Source organism: Prosopis cineraria, unplaced genomic scaffold (genome assembly GCF_029017545.1).
Source record: "Prosopis cineraria cultivar Desert tree isolate PC_DT_omini unplaced genomic scaffold, ASM2901754v1 PC3, whole genome shotgun sequence".
NCBI lineage: Eukaryota > Viridiplantae > Streptophyta > Magnoliopsida > Fabales > Fabaceae > Prosopis > Prosopis cineraria.
Genome location: NW_026555334.1, coordinates 35,833,589 through 35,850,711, shown reverse-complemented (window position 1 = coordinate 35,850,711; position 17,123 = coordinate 35,833,589). Strand labels below are relative to the sequence as shown.

The following is a 17,123-nucleotide window of genomic DNA, read 5'->3' as shown; positions in this document are numbered from 1 at the left end:
AATCGACGAAAAAATTTAAGTAATTACTATTTAAAGGAAAGAACTCGTGCAATTTACGAATAGATCTAATTCCAATTGAACACGCGCAGAAGACTAGGACTATGTTTCTGCTTTCTACTGCAACTGGACACATCAGTTCGGCAAATTTACTAATAGAAACTACTCCAAAAGAACACGAGGATTCATTTGTTTGAGAACCCTGCAAGAATTATTCCAAAAAAAGAACCCTACAAGAATGAAAACACTACACCATGGAGTATACCCTACCAGTCCAAATCAACCTTCGCTCTTGTTTACGAGTACCAGCATGAGCAATACACCTCTCTCAATCTAACTTGGTTCTTCCCCCCTGCTGCAGCTTCGCTGGTTCAGCAGGAAAGTATTTTATACCCACTAGATCACCAACCTTGCTGATAACCTATCAAAGAAGAACAATCTCAGCAAGCAACAACAACACACATATCATGGAATTAATATAGTTTAACAAAATTTCACAAATTGTGTGGCGCATCGAATGATTTGAACATAAAATAAAAAATGGCTTTTTGATTCCCCGCTTGCACGTTCAGATATAGCAAACAAAAGGAAATGACGTAAAAAAACTCAATAATTTACTTTTCGAAAGTAGAGTGACGCATATTTCACACCCACTTAAAAGATTGACTGGAAGATGAAATCTCCTGATCTAAGTCATAGGCTATAGTAAGGTATTCTTTTGAATGAAAAGAAAAAAAAAACAATTAAATGATGCCTTTTCCTTAGACTCATTGAGTGAAAGTCAAAATGTGTACCTCCAAGGCTTTGATAAGGTCATCTTTAGAATGAGCAGCAGATATGCATATGCGGGCTCTTGCCAACAATAGTGGAGTTGCTGGAAATGCCACCGTCACCACAGCAACCTGAAAGAGTGTGAAACAGAAATGGCACGAATTAATTAAAAAAGAATAAATTGCATATCCAAATTGGGGGGCGTTAGCAAGGATCTTAAATGGTTGGATGTTCTCACATTCTGCTTGAGGCACTCCCTAGAGAAGGCAGGGATTTTGGCGGGGTTGTAAAGCATGATGGGCATTACAGGGGAATCATTATCCCCAAGAACCTCAAATCCCATCTTCTGCAATTCTGATCTGAAAAAGTTGCTATTCTCACGAATTTGTGCAAGCTTTTGGGCACCTATGAGCAGAGAAGTCAAACAAGAAACTTTAGTGCCCAAAAGACAAAGCAAATAGATGCACAGAACTCGGAATATTCTGAACGAAGCAAGTAAAAAGCCATGGAACAAAGAAGAGGCAGCCAAACCTCTATTAGAACCATCCTCTCCAAGTATAACCTTTATGGAAGATATAATTTGTTGAGCAGCTGGAGGTGAAATTGAAGTAGCATAAAGATGTGCAGGGCAAGTGCACTTCAAGTACTGGATAAGCTCCTAATAGTATGCCCACATGTTCAACAATACAATTAGACTTCAAACAATTGGAATCACCAGGATTCAATAGCACAGTGATCAAAATTGTCGCAAAGCAATATGAAACAACTATTTTGGTTGTGCTAACTTTCAAACTTAGAAGTTGTGCTACACGAAGCATCAAAAGCACCACAATACTACTTTGGTTGCATGAAATGAAATAAGCACCTCTCAATTTCCTCACATTCTAAACCCTTCTCCTCTATGCGTTATTCTCTTCTTTATACAACTAAAGCACATTATAAATAAACTAAATAACATTCAAACACAAAAAATTGCAAACCTTAGACCCTGCAATATAACCTCCACATGATCCAAATGACTTGGTGAATGTCCCCATCATGATGTCAACATCAGCAGTATCCACACCTAAGAGTTCACAGACACCTCTTCCAGTCTTGCCCACTGCTCCAATGCTGTGTGCCTCATCCAAATATGTATATGCCTATATAGCAATGAAACGATGAAGAAGGCAAAACTAAATCCAAACAAAACTTGATGAGAACAAGTTGATACCAAACCTCTTTAGAGCACCAACACAAAAATCGTCATGTCAAAAACTACCCATGTAAAGTAAATCACATCACTTGTCAATCAGCCCAAGAAGCTTCTTACAAGAATTCATGATTTACTCAATTGAGTCGCTGGGTTAAACTTTTGAAGATCCAGTACTCTTTGCATTTTACAGGTGAAAAAATTATGACTTCATGTAGACATGAATCATTACAAATGTCATTATCTTATGAAAAAAATTATGGGAAGCCTTATCAAGTTTATTAAGACTTTTCATGAGTTAAAGATTTTATACTGAAGTTTGCTTACTAAGTTCTCAACTCACCCTGTGGTTGTATTTTACAGGTGAAGACTCCAATAGAGGCAAATGGAAGGAAGGTGCTGCTGAGATTTGAGAGGCTTGAGTTTCTATAGTCCTCTCTTTCTCCTTTTTGTAATTGTGACGAATATTATTTGATATTGATGCCAAGTTAGGATCATGTTTATGTTTTGGAGTCACTTGCATTGGTGTATGAATTGTGGGTATCTCGGTCTAGCTTGACATAAGTGTAGTGAAAATGTTGTAAGAGGCCGAGATATTGCTGCAAGTGAAGTCATTGTGATGTTTATATATGTGAGGATGGCCAAAGATTATTATGTAATTTGTTGTTACCCCTTGAAATATTATGCAATATAGGGTTCTAATGGCCAATTCTTGTTTGAAATGATATCGTTGTTGTATAACTGTTTAATCAAGTTGTTTATGGTTTGTTTGAATTGGTTTAAGTGGTTCCAAGGTTATTGGCATTAGGTTGGTAAGTTTGGACACCCATGCTGTGGTTTTGAAGTAAAATTGGACCAATTTGTGTCCAGATGTTCAAACCTTAAATGGCTAAGTATTTGGTTATGAAATTTGTGTCAATAGTTAGGTGGCTCTAAGAACTACGTGTGGATACTTGAATCGCTCGAATTGGATATCGAATGGCAAAACGGCACACTCTAAAAATTTGTTGAAGGAGCTATCATGATAGCAGATGTGCCGCGATGCACTGTGCAGCAAGTGGTCCCCTCTATGTGCCATCCGCACAGGCATTTTTGGAGAAATTTCCAAAATGCTCCATTTGATGATTTTAAGGACTATAATTGATTTTTATGCTTTCGTTACCTTGTTTAATTTGTTTTAAACTATGGTTTGAGGTCAAACATTCTTTTAAAAAAGGTTTCTTGGAATTCTAATCTTTTAAACAAATTTCTAAACCTGAGCTATGATAACCTTATATAAGAAATTTAATTAATCTTGGTTATCATAACAGTGTTTTGTGTCTCGTGTTCTGTGTCTTGGTAATGTCAAAGAGGACATTACACTTAAAGGCGATCATCCACTCTCTATATTTAATTGTATTAGCATTAAGTACTAAATATTTTTAAGTAAAGCATGTATATGATCCTATATTTAAGTCAGTGGCTTCTTACCAAATATATATATGCCTATATAGCAATGAAATGACGAAGAAGGCAAAACTAAATCCAAACAAAACTTGATGAGAACAAATTGATACTAAACCTCTTTACAGCACCAACACAAAAATCGTCATGTCAAAAACTACCCATGTAAAAGTAAATCGCATCACTTGTCAACCAGGCGAAGGATTTTCTTACAAGAATTCATGATTTACTCAATTGAGTTGCTGAGTTAAACTTTTGAAGATCCGGTGCTCTTTGCATTTTACAGGTGAAAAAATTATGACTTCATGTAGACATGAATCATTACAAATGTCACTATCTCATGAAAAAAATTATGGGAAGCCTTATCAGGTTTATTAAGACTTTTCATGGGTTAAAGATTTTATACTGAAGTTTGCTTACTAAAAAAGCAACAACCCTCCCCCTAGACAAAAAGGCATTATCAAATCTTTTATTTATTTTTGGGTTGAGAAAATTATATGAATTGAATGAAATTCAAAAAGATTTAACAAAAAGTAAGAGTAATCCAATGATTTATGAATCCACCATTCCAATTCAATCTATTAATTGGACAGATTGTTCATTGACAGGGGAAAAAAAAAAGATCTGAATTATAGAACAAAGAAAATCATAAAACAAATTAGAAAATCTTTTTTTTTTTTTAAAAGGTTGAGAGAGAAATATTTGTTCTAAGAAAACAACTTATGATGATAAAAGATTAGAATTACAAAAAAAAAATATTTGGCAGATATTACAAAAAAGAAATGTTCAATTATCCTGCAAATTACATTATTTTTTAAAATTTTTCATAGAAAGGGTATATATTGATAGACAGAAAGGCATAAGATAAAAAATTACAAAAAGTACAGAAAAATTTTGGCACCATATCAGATCTACCATTATAACTTACCTTGTATTTTTTGCAGATAGTTATGATCTCTGGAAGTTTGCATATCTCTCCTTCCATGCTGTATATCCCCTCAACAATAACAATTATCTTCTTCCAGGGCCTGTGGGTCCTTGGTTGTCCCTCAGCAATTTGTTCCCTCAAAACCTCTTCAAGATGAGACGGAGCTGCAGATAACATGATTAAGAAAATAGTAAATGAATAAAATATTGTTATCTTTGGAAGATTCGTGATACTACAGAACAGCATGGAAGGAGAAAAGGAGGCACAAGAATTCAAAGTGCAACACCCACATTAATTCTTCAATGCATGTGGGGTTGTAGAACAAAAATCAAAGTAGTTCAGTGACGTCTATATCTACAAACATTTCAGGAAATTGAAAACCAGAGAGATACTATGATAATGATCTCCATTTGGCATGCAGGAAAAATACTCACTATTATGCTGGAAAACACGAATAGTAGCTCCAGAACCTCGGGCACCATTGACAATGGAGTTGTGGTTCAATGAATCACTAATGATCAAACTTCCCTGCAAAGAGAAGTTATATCACTGATGAAAAAACCAAGCCAATTTCTTCAACAGCTGTAAATGGTACTATTACATCATCTTTTGCAGACCTTCCCCATCAGAACTGGAAGAACAGCAGAGTTTGTCACATAGCCCATTCCAAAAACTATAGCAGCTGGCTTGCCAACAAAGTTGGCGACAGATGTCTCCAATTCATTGTGCAGTGCAGTAGTGCCTATTAGAGTAGCCATATTTTATGAATACATCAACAGACAAAATTTTCATTTGCAGGTAAACAACAACTACGACACATACCCCCATCTACCCGACTACTGCATGTGCTTGCAGAATACTTCTTCAATGACTCAATTGCTCTGGGTGTACAATATTCATCTGAAGCAGCAAAGCCAAGATAGTTGTATGATCCCAAGTTAAGGCATCTACTTACTTTTGTCGTTCGCCTGCATAAGAATGACTGGGTTATACATAATTTGAGACACAAAAGCTCAAGTAATAAACTTTTCGTGAAGTAAAATCAAACATCCAAATAAATCCCAGAAAAAACCCTGTAATTCAAGAAATTAGTACTTCAGGGTTTTGTTATTATCGTTTGAGTAGCGCTCCACTACATCAAACCACGCATCAGGAGCACTTGATATTGGTCTTCCAAAGCAATCCTATCAGGGCCAGAAGAAGAAGAAGAAGAAGAAGAAGACGAAGACGTCAACACTTCATGAATTTGTTAAACATATAATTGAATATGAACTACCACAAATATGCAGTATTTGTATTTGTTAGTAATATAGCAATTTATTTTGCATTTAAGAATCAAATGTACTGCAAATGCAAGATAAGAACTAAAATATCCAAGAATAGAAGAACCGGTAAAACAATCGTGGCACAGCTCAACAATTTCCCACATGTTACTAGCTCGACACCAATATCAATACGCAAACTCACAAGGTACAAACACTACGCACAATTATTGGGACCTCAATTTAAGCACGATCAAGCAAACAGAAAAAAGTACAGCATAAATGAAAAATGAACCCATAAAGTCGTTAATTACATACCTGAATACGAAGATACAGTCGGCGAATATAAAAATCTTCGAGTCCTAAACATATCGGTGCGTAACCCTGCTTGCAAGAAGAAACGTGTTGGTAAAACAAAAGCATATCGCAAAAGCATGAATATTAAGAGCGGGAAAACAGGAGAAACCTGAAGGTTGTTAGAGCTGCACCAGTCCATAATTTTCCTAAAGAAATCTCTGATTTGACCGAAGGCGAAGAGCAAACCATAGCTAAAGTAGGTGCTCAATGCAGTCAAGTATGGAATTGCAATCATCTTCAATCTCCACCAAAAGAGAAACCAAAGCTGGAATCAAAGACGAAGACACGGATCTGGCATCAAAATCTGGAAATTCTAAAAGAGGTGCATAGAACTGCCCCTGTGTAGTAGGAGATAAACCCGCCAGAGGAGCAAAAATGACAAGGAAGTGTCAATGCTGATAGCAGCAGGCAGGTGTAGTAGGAGAAGGAAGAAAAGGATGAGATCACTCGAACCGAACCAACCCCAAATTCAGATGGCACGTTTATTTGAATCTTACCAACTCCAAAATGATTCAGGAGCCTTGTTTTATTTGATCCCCAAAATCGAAAAATCGGACGGGAGACGGATATTTTGAAGCTTCAATGGGTCAAATTTTATCTTAATTATTTAACAAAAAAAAACAAAGAATGAGGAACTAAGAAAGCCCCAAAACATTCCTCCTCACCGACCCTTCTACTTCCATGAGGGGTGGTGCTGGTAGGTCACGAAGAATGCAATGCATGATTCAGCTTGACCTCGAAGCTCGAGGGCCACATTGAGCAAACGTGTCAGCGGCTTCATATGTTTCTCGTCTGGCATGTGATTGTGCTTAACATTGATTTTCCTCTCGTCATTCATCATCCACTGGATTGTTGATCAAATTTTCGTTTGAGTGCCCTGTCTCATTAAATTTTACAATGAATTTTCTTTTTTAATACTGCTGTGCCCCTCAGATTTTATTTATGGTGCAAAGAAAAAAGATTAATTTTAATTTTATTTATAAGGCAATGCTTCACTGTTTTCAATATGCATATTTATTTTTATGTCTTTATTAAATGTTAAAAAAATATTAAAAGTAATCTTTTTTGTCTCTATTAGGGTAGAAGTAGAAATTTATTAAATTTTAAAATATAATTTAAATTTTTTATTTTTTATTAAATATATTGAGAATGACTTATAAATAAAATTAAAGAAAATAAAATATAAATAAAATCATATTTATTAACAAATTACTATAATTCACCTAGTTAATCAACAGATTTATACAAAAGTTGTAAAACTCATTTGATTCATCAGCTGTTGGTGGATTGACATTAAGATAATTTTAATCTAAGGTCTATTATGATGCTCATTCGTCAATTTTTTTAATTATAAGATTTGGTTTGAATACAATGTATTGTAAGGAAAACTAGACTGGTCGAGTCAACCTGTGAATTGATGACCTGCCCTTTTCACAGGTTCAATTTTCATCCTAACCCAGTCAGCTGGTGACTCGGTATGACCCAACCAACTCAAGGTCAACCTGGTGTAAATCGAATAACCCGATGGGTCAATTAGGTCAATTGGGTCACTTATTTTGCCCTTCAAAACCCCCTAAAAATTCCTATTTTGTCCTTCAAAATTCTTAAAATATGACGTTTTGGAAAAAAAGGCTTCACTGGTTTTATTTTTTAATTCTAAAATCCATCGATCAAACCCCACCCTCACTAACTCTGGACACTCATCCCTAACACTAGCTCAAATTGAATCCCACCCATTAGTCATCAACCATCATCGCTGCCCGTTCTATCGTTGTTGCTCTATGGGCTCTTGCTTTCCTAGTTCGAACTCTATCTCTCTCACCATGTAGCAGAAGTGCAAAACTCACCATGATCGTGATGCATAACTCGCGTCGCTCTCAGCTATCCTCTCTCTCACCGTGATATAGAACTCATCGTAACGTTGCTATCTTCTATCTCTCTCAATGAATCTCCTTGTCGTTTAATCATTATTTTTTTGATTGCTATACCTCTTCCTTCTTTGCATTTTTAATTCAGAAGTGGTTTTTACATTATTTGTTGTTGTTAATTTGTCTATTATTACTTAACATTTTTGATTGTTTTTCTCTATTGTTATTTTTTATTATTGTTAGACTTTTAAGTGATTATATTTTTATAATTATAGTTGTATTAGTATTTTGTATTAAAGATTAATCTTAAATTTAATTGAATATTTTTATAATTAATATCTTTTTATTTAAATTGTATTGTTTTAATAGTAACTGGGTTGTCACCGGTTTGATTCCTGATTGAACCACTAACCCGTGACCTAATGCCTTGACCGGTTCAATAATCGGTCCAGTTTTAAGTACCTTGATAGAATGTTTTTCCTTCTCTCTCCCCATTCTTGTAGAATTGTCCCCATTGGTCAATTTTTACTTTTTTTTTTCTTTTCAATTTTTTCCCCATTTGTCTCTTTATTTTTCCTTTGTTTTTAATTACTCTTTCATTGTATTCGTTTATCTCTCATCCTTAATAACTGGCATGAGTAACTGACTGAATTTTTTTTTGGCCAACTGTTTTCCATTTTCTATGTTTCATGGGTGTATTTTTTATGTCTTTATTTTGCAGTTCTTTCATTTTCCTATGTTCATGCATCAGGAACCACATCTGTTAGCTCTCACTCTTTTCAAAATTCAAATTTTAAATTTGATTGGATACAAGTATTTATCATCTTCTTAGCATTGTCTTGCCCTTAAGAATTTTTAATCGTTCTTGATAGATGAGTATTATTTTCTCATCCTTTGTCGACTTTCCAGCACCCCCCCTCCAATCAGACCTTATCTTCACCAACTGCAGTCATTAGAGCATCCCACAGGGTAAAGCTACTCTATCCAATGGGGGGAGCATGCTCGTCTCTTTCTATTTGTCGTCTTTCTACAGCTCTCATGCATAATGGATTTGAGAAGCTGAGATGCGACGCATAATCATCTTCATCAACTCTCGGCTCTTCAACGTAACTTCGATCTTTAGATCTTCAACATCAGTTTTTTCAAGGCAAAGGATGGGTGAAGATTTGAATATTCTAGACTTACAACAATCATGCAATCTTGAGGAGGACATAGTTTCTGCTGCAATGATGCACTACAAAAAAATAATGAATTAGCGATAGAATAAATTTTCATCGCTAAATTAATAATGAAATGTGCTGTCACTAAATTTTTATCATTATTTTATCATTAATCCTTTAAAAATAATTTACCGACAGAAAATTTTGTCATTAATTTTTAAGATATTTTATTTTAATTTAGTGACAGAATTTACAATAGAAAATTCTTTCACAAAATTTTCTGCCATAATTCTGTAGCTAAGTCTGTCATAGATTATTTTTAATTTAATTTTATTATTTATGATATCTATCTATATATAATTTATTTAATAATTTATTATTATGCTATGAATAAATAATTTAAAAATTATAAATTAAAATAATTTATTATTTTAAATTATTTGTACATTATTACTAATAATTTAAATTGTATACTTAATCAATATTATTTAAAAATAAAAATAAAATAACAAATAATAAATAAAAATTCAAAAATTCAAAATATTATATATTATATAGATGCAAATTGAAATATAATATATAATGATAATAAAATATTTTTCAATTTGATATTAAATTTATTATCAAAAATATTTTTTAAAAATAAAATATAATAGAAATAATTATTATATATAAATTATTTTTTTCATATTAATAAATAAATATAATGTTAATAAATAAGTAAATTTAAATACTATATTTAATAATTGTTTAAATAATATTCCCTCTATTCAAAAATATAAGGCATTTTTAATCTTTTAAGGTATAATCATTGCCTTTTTATCAAAAGTACCTCTATTGATAAATGACTTTATGTTTATTGTAAGGTATTTAATAGGAACAAATATAAAAAATAGAGTTAGTTTGGAAGTAGATAATTATTTTATTGGGGGTGAGATTGGGTTAAAAATTACTTACATTTTTGAATGGAGGGAATATTTTATTAATATATATGTGTGTAGTTAAGTGTTATATATTTAATTTATTAATTAAGACTGAATATTCCTTTCAGCTCAATCGATAATAAAGTGGACACAAAGGCACTAGAGAGTGTGAGGTTGACACAATTGAATGTAATAATATTTAACATGGCAGTAATAAATGACATGGCAATGAGGTGGCATTAGTTTACTAGGTGATGAGGTAACATTAATCTACTAAGTGATGAGTAATGATGTTTTGGTCTACCTAAAAATTAACAACGGAATATATTCGTTGTTAAGTCAAAATAGTTTATCCTTATTTAATTATAAAAAATTTCTATCACTAATTGGCAAAAAATTGCAAACTCCGTAACTAATTAGAGACTGAATTGCAAATTTTGTTGCTAATGAATTAGTGACGGTGTTTGTAGTGATGAAAATGTTCTATCGCTAATCTGTTTAGCAATGAAATTTTCACTAATTAGCAAGAAAAATTTTCCATCACTAATCAATTATTTTTTATAGTGATAATTCATAAATGAAAAGTTGCAACTTAAAATAATTAGCCTCATTTTGACCATTAGTGGCATATGTTGTGATTTAAATTACATCCATCTCTTTAGATTTTGTTGTCTCAATTTGATATTCGTTCTTTGGAGATGCAACCATAATAGGACATTTGACGCATAATTGAAAATGTTTTGGGACAATTAGCATGGTGTTTTAATTTGTTTAGCATCACAAAACACAAGCTACATTGCTAACTTTTTAATATGGTGAATCATATGAAAAAAAAAAAATTGCTATTTAAGGGCTACAAGTCAACAATGCCCTTCAGCAGTAACAAAAATTGCTTTATTTGATTCCCTTTGTACTTCAAATACATTGAAGTTCAATTCGTTTAGGTGTTATTGCTATCAGTATCTATGGTTTCTTTATTACGTTGATTTTTTATCTTTCCATAAGAGTAATTTTATTTTCCTACCTTTGCTGCCACTACTACTCCAAAAGATTAAAACTTTAATAGTATTTAAAATTTTAGTTTTGTAACGTTTACGCGACGATGTTTAGTCTAAGAAACATGACCTCTTTAATTGATTATTAAAAAATAAAAGGACAGAAGAAACATGCACTACTTGAACGAAATGCCACATCTGTTGCTTAAATATACTCTTTTTTTTTTTTTTAACAAACAGAGGTGCCATTTCCTTCAAGTGAAAACGCCATTTCTCTAAATTATTTTTTATTTTATTTTAAAAACAAATAGGGGTGGTCTCTTAGGTTTATTTTATTTAAAAAAAATTAATAAAGCTGGCATTTCCTTCACCTAAAAATGCCACCTCTGATATTATTTTTTAAATATTTTTTATAAAATTATGTATACCCAAATTTTTTCTCTACAATAATTCCACCAATATAATACCACTCAGTATCTCTGACATACCTGATATTTGTTGTTATATTGATCTCGATTGGTGTTAATTATTGTTAATGCAATAATGTTGATGTTCTAGTTTGTAGACTACAAAAACTGAAATTTGTGAATCTATTTTATTTGTGGGACCCACTTATGGAATCGTTTGTATTTACCGGCTAAATCAATTTTCAACTGATATTAATATGAAATATAAATTTTTAATCAAAAGAATTATTATAAATTAATATCACTCATCTTATAATGCATATATTTCAAGTATATACGTGTGTATATCACTATATATATATAATACTGTTTTCTACCAAAAACGAAAAGCACCACAGTAATGTATATACTCACATTAAAAAAATAAGGCAAACATTTATAAAATATTGAAACGACTTTCGTGTATAAATTCCTTTTAGAAACCAGCAAAGCAAATTAAAAGGGCTAAACAAGCTAACCTCTCACGAATTGCAAGGTTAAATAGGTTAGCTCAATTAAATTACTTTTTATTGATGAACAGTCAAAACCCTATTTACCAAATGGGTTAAGCAAATTAGTCAACTTAAATAGTGCTAGCAGTGCAAGTTATAGCTCGCTTTTCGCTGTGTACTCTGTAGTAGGCAGTTACTTAGGCCGCGGCTCAGGCTAGCAAATTCATTTGCATTATTATTATTTTTTTGTTAATTTTCAATTTTATGAAATTGAATACTAATGTGAAAATAAATAATGTAGATATAGATGGCAATTATCAATATCAATTAAAAGTTGCAATTGGTTTATAGTTTTTTTTTAATAAAAAAGAAAATGTGATCCCCCACGTTTGTTCAGTGACTCTGCATCCTTGGTGCATCACTTATTACTTTCTAGTTTCTACAGATGTTAAGGTCTTAGTGGATGATCCCCAGCATGTGCAAGTTCTCCAAAGCAAGAAGCACCCCTGCCACATAGATCCTATACGACATAGTGCATATCTGTGAAATGGCAAAATTTGGCGGGAACATCTCTCGCATTGTGCAAACTATAAAAACTAACATGTGTATAGATCAAAGGAGGATCATTTTGTTAAAAAAACAAAAATTATAATTGGACTAAGTTGCAGCACAATTTTTTCTTTCAAAGGTGATTTGTATATAGTCCACAGATCTATTTTAAAATTCCTTCAATTTATATTTTTTTATTTTAGCTTGTACTTGATCAGCTTGTGTTTTTTGTCCTCATGATATTCAGCTCATTTATGGTTTAAACATTATTTTCTTAACACCGATAGATTGTGCTTCATGTGTTTCTTCAACTCCATGTACACTTTGTATTTTTTTTATCTTTTGAATATAATATTTTTTTTATTTTCTAAATTTAAGATCAAAATTCTAGAGAATTATATTTACTGCCCTAAAATTTTCTTGTTTTTCCTAAATGATAAGGGGAAAAAAATCATTTTTTCAATAGAAGGAGAAAAAACATTTAATTAATTACTATTGATTTATTTAATTACTGTTGATTATTAATTTGATTGTTGGTTAGAATATACTAAATTAATTATTTTTTGTATTTGCAAGTGTTGAATAGAGGGTTTAATACTTAGAAAACTTTTATATTATGAAATTTATGAAGGATGTGATTGTTCATAGTCAAACTTTTGTCCCACTTGAGGTATGAATATTTAATTTTATTTGGGTTTGATTAATTTTTGTTGTTTTTTGACATTCTTTAATATATTTTATAGTATTATGATGATACAAAGTGCTTGAAATATAGTAATGAGTAAATTTATGATCAAATTGAAAAAATGTTATCTTTTGTTTTGGATTTAGGATGCCAAAATATAAGTAATTGTTAAATAGTATTGTTAGATTTTTGAAATTTTTCATTATAGGCTTCAACCTACTTGGAGAATTTAATTATATTAATGTAGTTGTAGATTTGTTTGTTGTATTGCAAAGATATGTAGTGTAACTTTTTATTATATAGCTGGATTGTTTGTTGTTGCTCACTGCATGTGTGCGGGTTGTAGCAAGTAATATAATGAAAATAAAGTATAAAGTATCATTCTCTCGAGAATTTGTTCAAAAATAATGATCAAATAAAAGACTAAGTAAATTCAATCAAGTTGAGCCATATACAGTTAGGTGAAAATAATATTACTAATTAAATTAACACTAGAAAATAAAGAAAAATAATTAATTCACAAACTTCAAACACAAATTAGAATCGAGAATTATTTATTCCTCTTGCATTTCATAATACCAAAATCATCTCCTCTCTTAAATGCTTTTAATGAAAATAAGTGCAAATCTAGGACTTTAAAAATACTTGAAAAACTTTCTCAAGTCATGAATAAGTGTTTAGTTAAATTAATGCTCAATTTTTTGTTACAATTAATAAAACTCAATTTTAAACTCCAACCTTAATGTGACTATGCAAGGCTAGCAAATATATCTCTATCTTACTAGTAAAATTATCCATTTAACATGCAAATATCAAGTTCTTGCACTATTTTACTTAAATTTTACACTCAATCTAACACTTTCAAGCAACAATTAAGTGAACCTAACATCTAAATGGTGGCCAATCACTTAGAAGCATTAAGGAAAGAGTAAAATAAACACATATATATCATTAGTCATAAAAAGAGAGGAGGAACTTAATGTTAATCCATACAAAGGTTCAAAATAATTTTAGAGCCAAAAATTTAACTACTCATAAACATAAAAAAGCTATAAATACACAAGATATTCATAGTCATTACAAGATTATAAGAAGGAAAGGGAAGAGGAATAGAAAAAATCAAAGAAAAAGAGCTCCAAATGTCTTTAAAACTCTGTTTTCTTACTTTAAGCATTTCCAATGCTTAAACCCTAGCACACGCAAGCTTCAAATATGTCTAAAAGTGAGTAGAATAACTTTTGGGTCGAGCTCTCTGAATATAAGTGTCCCACCCAATCAATTTTAGATTTAATAAAACACAGTGTTTTCTAACAGTGGTGAAAGTTGAGAACAAAAGTCATAACTTTAGAACGATTTTGACAGTTTTACACTATTTTTGTAGTTAATGAAAATTATTCACTTTATGCTTGATTTCTTCATCTAAAAGCTTTTCAAAAACATTCACAAAACTTCTAAAATGCTTCTAATCAAATCTTTAACCAAAATAATACAAAATTAGGCCAAAAAATATTAAATCAAAGCCAAGAATATAAACTCAAAATAAAATACACATTTTTTAATTTAGGCAATAAAAACATATACAATTGAGTTAAAATAGATTATGATCTAAGAAAAATGTGATGAAATAACATAAAATTTTAGAGATTAATATTTGTACTGCTGGACTGGTTTATATATATATATATATATATTGCTATATATATATATATATATATATATTTTGGTGTAGGTGTAAAATTTAGGTTTACAGAGTTTAAGAAAAATTATTTTAAAAAAATAATATTAGGTGACATTTCTTTAAAAATATATTTTATTTTAAAAAAATTAAACAAAGAGGTGGTTTTTTTTGAAGAAATGCCACTTCTTTAGTAATAATTTTTAAAAATAATAATTCAAAGAAGTAGTGTTTTCACCATCAAAAATGCCACCTTAAATATATAAATTTAATTTAAAAATATTAAATCATATAAGTGGTGCTTTATCCCTCCAAAAAAATGTCACCTATGTGTCACAAATTTAAAAAAAAAAATTAAATCAACTACGTGGCGTTTTCATACTTAAAAAGGCCACCTTTTTTACATTAATTTATTTTAAAAATAATTAACAAAAGTGGCATTTATATGTTAAGAAAATGCCACCTCTGCGGCGTTTGTTTTGATAAGAAGTGTTATCTCTTTGATTTTTTTTTTAAATTGCTTAAAGAGGTGGTGCTTGTGAAAAAAAAAAAAGCATCTTCATTCTAGTCTTGTAGTGTTTCATTAATTAATAAAATATTATAAAAAACTTATTTTAATATTAAATCTTATAGTGTTTATTAGATGACATAAAATTAAAATTTTAAACGCTAATCAAATCTTATTTCTATAGTAGCGGTTGTTGACTTCACTGATGCTCTAAGGTTTTGTGTGTGTACATGACTCTCTTTGCAGCCGTCAATTTCACATCTCAAAGCCAAATCAATACACCGTGCCTCCCATGATTTCCACAGTACCCCATGATTTCGACCACACCTTGAGAACTAGCGACTCTTGCAGTCTTGCTCCAGCAAGTACAAAAGGTATTCGAAAGCGAAAATGGGGCAAATGGGTCTATGAAATCCAACTTTCCAACAAGCGTGAGCGCATTTGGTTGGGCTTCTATTATTCGCCAAAGGAAACATGGTAGAAATATGAAGATAAATCTCAATTGGGCTATTTTCATATTTTTCTTTTCAATTTTATTTTCATTTAGATCATTTGGGTGTGCAGAGAAAATTCAAAATCCTAAAGTCCTTAGCTAATGATAGACCGAAAGGGTCCTTGAGTGAGATTTTACTTGAAAATAACTAATGTGTATGTAGATGACAATTATCAATATACGTTTTTTAAAAAGAAAATGTGATCGGTGATGTTTATTCAGTGTCCGTGCATCCTTTGTACTTTCCTTGTGCATTTTTTGTGCATCGCTTGTGTACATTTTACACATGCATTTCGACATCTGTTCACTGTTTGTTCATCTTTTGTGCATTTTTGTGCACTTTCTACACATGCACTTTCATCTTTTGTGCACTTTCTGTTCACTAGATCTTCGTTGTTATGTGTGGCTCGCAGAGCAATTTGATGATGATTAATGTCCAAGAATAAGAAATAATAAATGATAAGTAGCCATGTATTTGGGTCAAAGAAACACAAGTGGTCTGTAGACTACTCGTTTATTTTACACATATCAACACCAAAATCAACACACTTTTATAAGTTCCCTCAATACAACATGAAGAAACGCGCACACTCACCATTCAATAGAGTAATATTTTTGTCTTCATCTTGGTACCATATGTTAATCTTGATAGTATATATAATCAAAATACAGCCATTGATCCGAACTTAATAGAAGTCATCGAGTGACAAATTCTCAACTGAACCAAAGGTCTCAACTGATCCAATCCTTGAGAAAGTGGTCATTGATCCACCCAAAAAGTCAAGTGGAGAATCATTTGAAAATGTAGTTTCATAGATGAATGACATGTCAGTGTCATTCATTGTGGGATGGGTCATCACACTCAAACTATTTGACTTGTTAACCTCATAGTCCTGTAGAAAGAGATCGTTAATGTTATCACTAGATATAGCCATAAAATCGTCTTGCTCAGAAGCCTTTTTAGCTTGAATCACCTACACGTTCACATAAAAATTATATTAATTGAAAGAAGATTACCTGCAATAAATAATTTCTCCTCTAACTGAAGTTGTAATTTCTTTTTGAGGAAAATACGAAAGTTATATGGTTAAAATAGAAGAAATGATTTTCTAATTCATTGATAATGAAAAGTTATTCAGTTTGCGACACATACATATTTAAGGGTTTGATTATCTTGATAAACCACCATGGAATCTCCAAGACGTAATCCATGTGTGCTAACAAATTCTCCTGAAAAAAAATCAGTAGAATCAAGACCTCAATACAGATGTATTCTAACATAGAAATTAGTAGAACATATAGAAGTTTCAATTTAAGGGACAAATGGAGAGCTAAGGAGGTACCAGTGTTTTCAAGCACATACATCCGACTGTTGTTATTTGGCCAAAACCTGCATGAGATTTATATTATAGAGAACTT

General features: G+C 31.4%; 2 protein-coding genes across 2 annotated transcripts; both read right to left on the bottom strand.

The window, feature by feature from the left end:
• Positions 1 to 29: 29 nt before the first annotated feature.
• Positions 30 to 6,720, bottom strand: LOC129305740 (long chain base biosynthesis protein 2a). The gene is made up of 12 exons (XM_054945774.1): positions 6,060 to 6,720; positions 5,912 to 5,977; positions 5,427 to 5,515; positions 5,154 to 5,299; positions 4,949 to 5,073; positions 4,766 to 4,859; positions 4,332 to 4,495; positions 1,749 to 1,910; positions 1,300 to 1,426; positions 1,007 to 1,173; positions 792 to 899; positions 30 to 418 (listed from the first exon to the last, which is right to left on the bottom strand). Exons 1-12 carry the CDS (start codon positions 6,183 to 6,185, stop codon positions 326 to 328), a joined length of 1,467 nt encoding a protein of 488 aa, XP_054801749.1. The 5' UTR covers positions 6,186 to 6,720; the 3' UTR covers positions 30 to 325.
• Positions 6,721 to 16,306: 9,586 nt separating this feature from the next.
• Positions 16,307 to 17,116, bottom strand: LOC129307324 (B3 domain-containing transcription factor FUS3). The gene is made up of 3 exons (XM_054948260.1): positions 17,048 to 17,116; positions 16,858 to 16,934; positions 16,307 to 16,678 (listed from the first exon to the last, which is right to left on the bottom strand). The coding sequence occupies exons 1-3, from the start codon at positions 17,067 to 17,069 to the stop codon at positions 16,391 to 16,393; spliced, it is 387 nt and encodes a 128-aa protein (XP_054804235.1). The 5' UTR covers positions 17,070 to 17,116; the 3' UTR covers positions 16,307 to 16,390.
• Positions 17,117 to 17,123: the final 7 nt, after the last annotated feature.

Coding starts and splice junctions, on each gene's coding strand:
- LOC129305740 (XM_054945774.1), bottom strand. CDS start 6,185: ATGATTGCAATTCCATACTTGACTGCATTGAGCACCTACTTTAGCTAT. Junction 4,860..4,948: donor TTCCAGTTCTGATGGGGAAG/GTCTGCAAAAGA, acceptor TTCTCTTTGCAG/GGAAGTTTGATCATTAGTGA. Junction 4,496..4,765: donor TCGTGTTTTCCAGCATAATA/GTGAGTATTTTT, acceptor TGTTATCTGCAG/CTCCGTCTCATCTTGAAGAG.
- LOC129307324 (XM_054948260.1), bottom strand. CDS start 17,069: ATGTATGTGCTTGAAAACACTG. Junction 16,935..17,047: donor GTATGTGCTTGAAAACACTG/GTACCTCCTTAG, acceptor ATTTTTTTTCAG/GAGAATTTGTTAGCACACAT. Junction 16,679..16,857: donor ATAATCAAACCCTTAAATAT/GTATGTGTCGCA, acceptor GTGAACGTGTAG/GTGATTCAAGCTAAAAAGGC.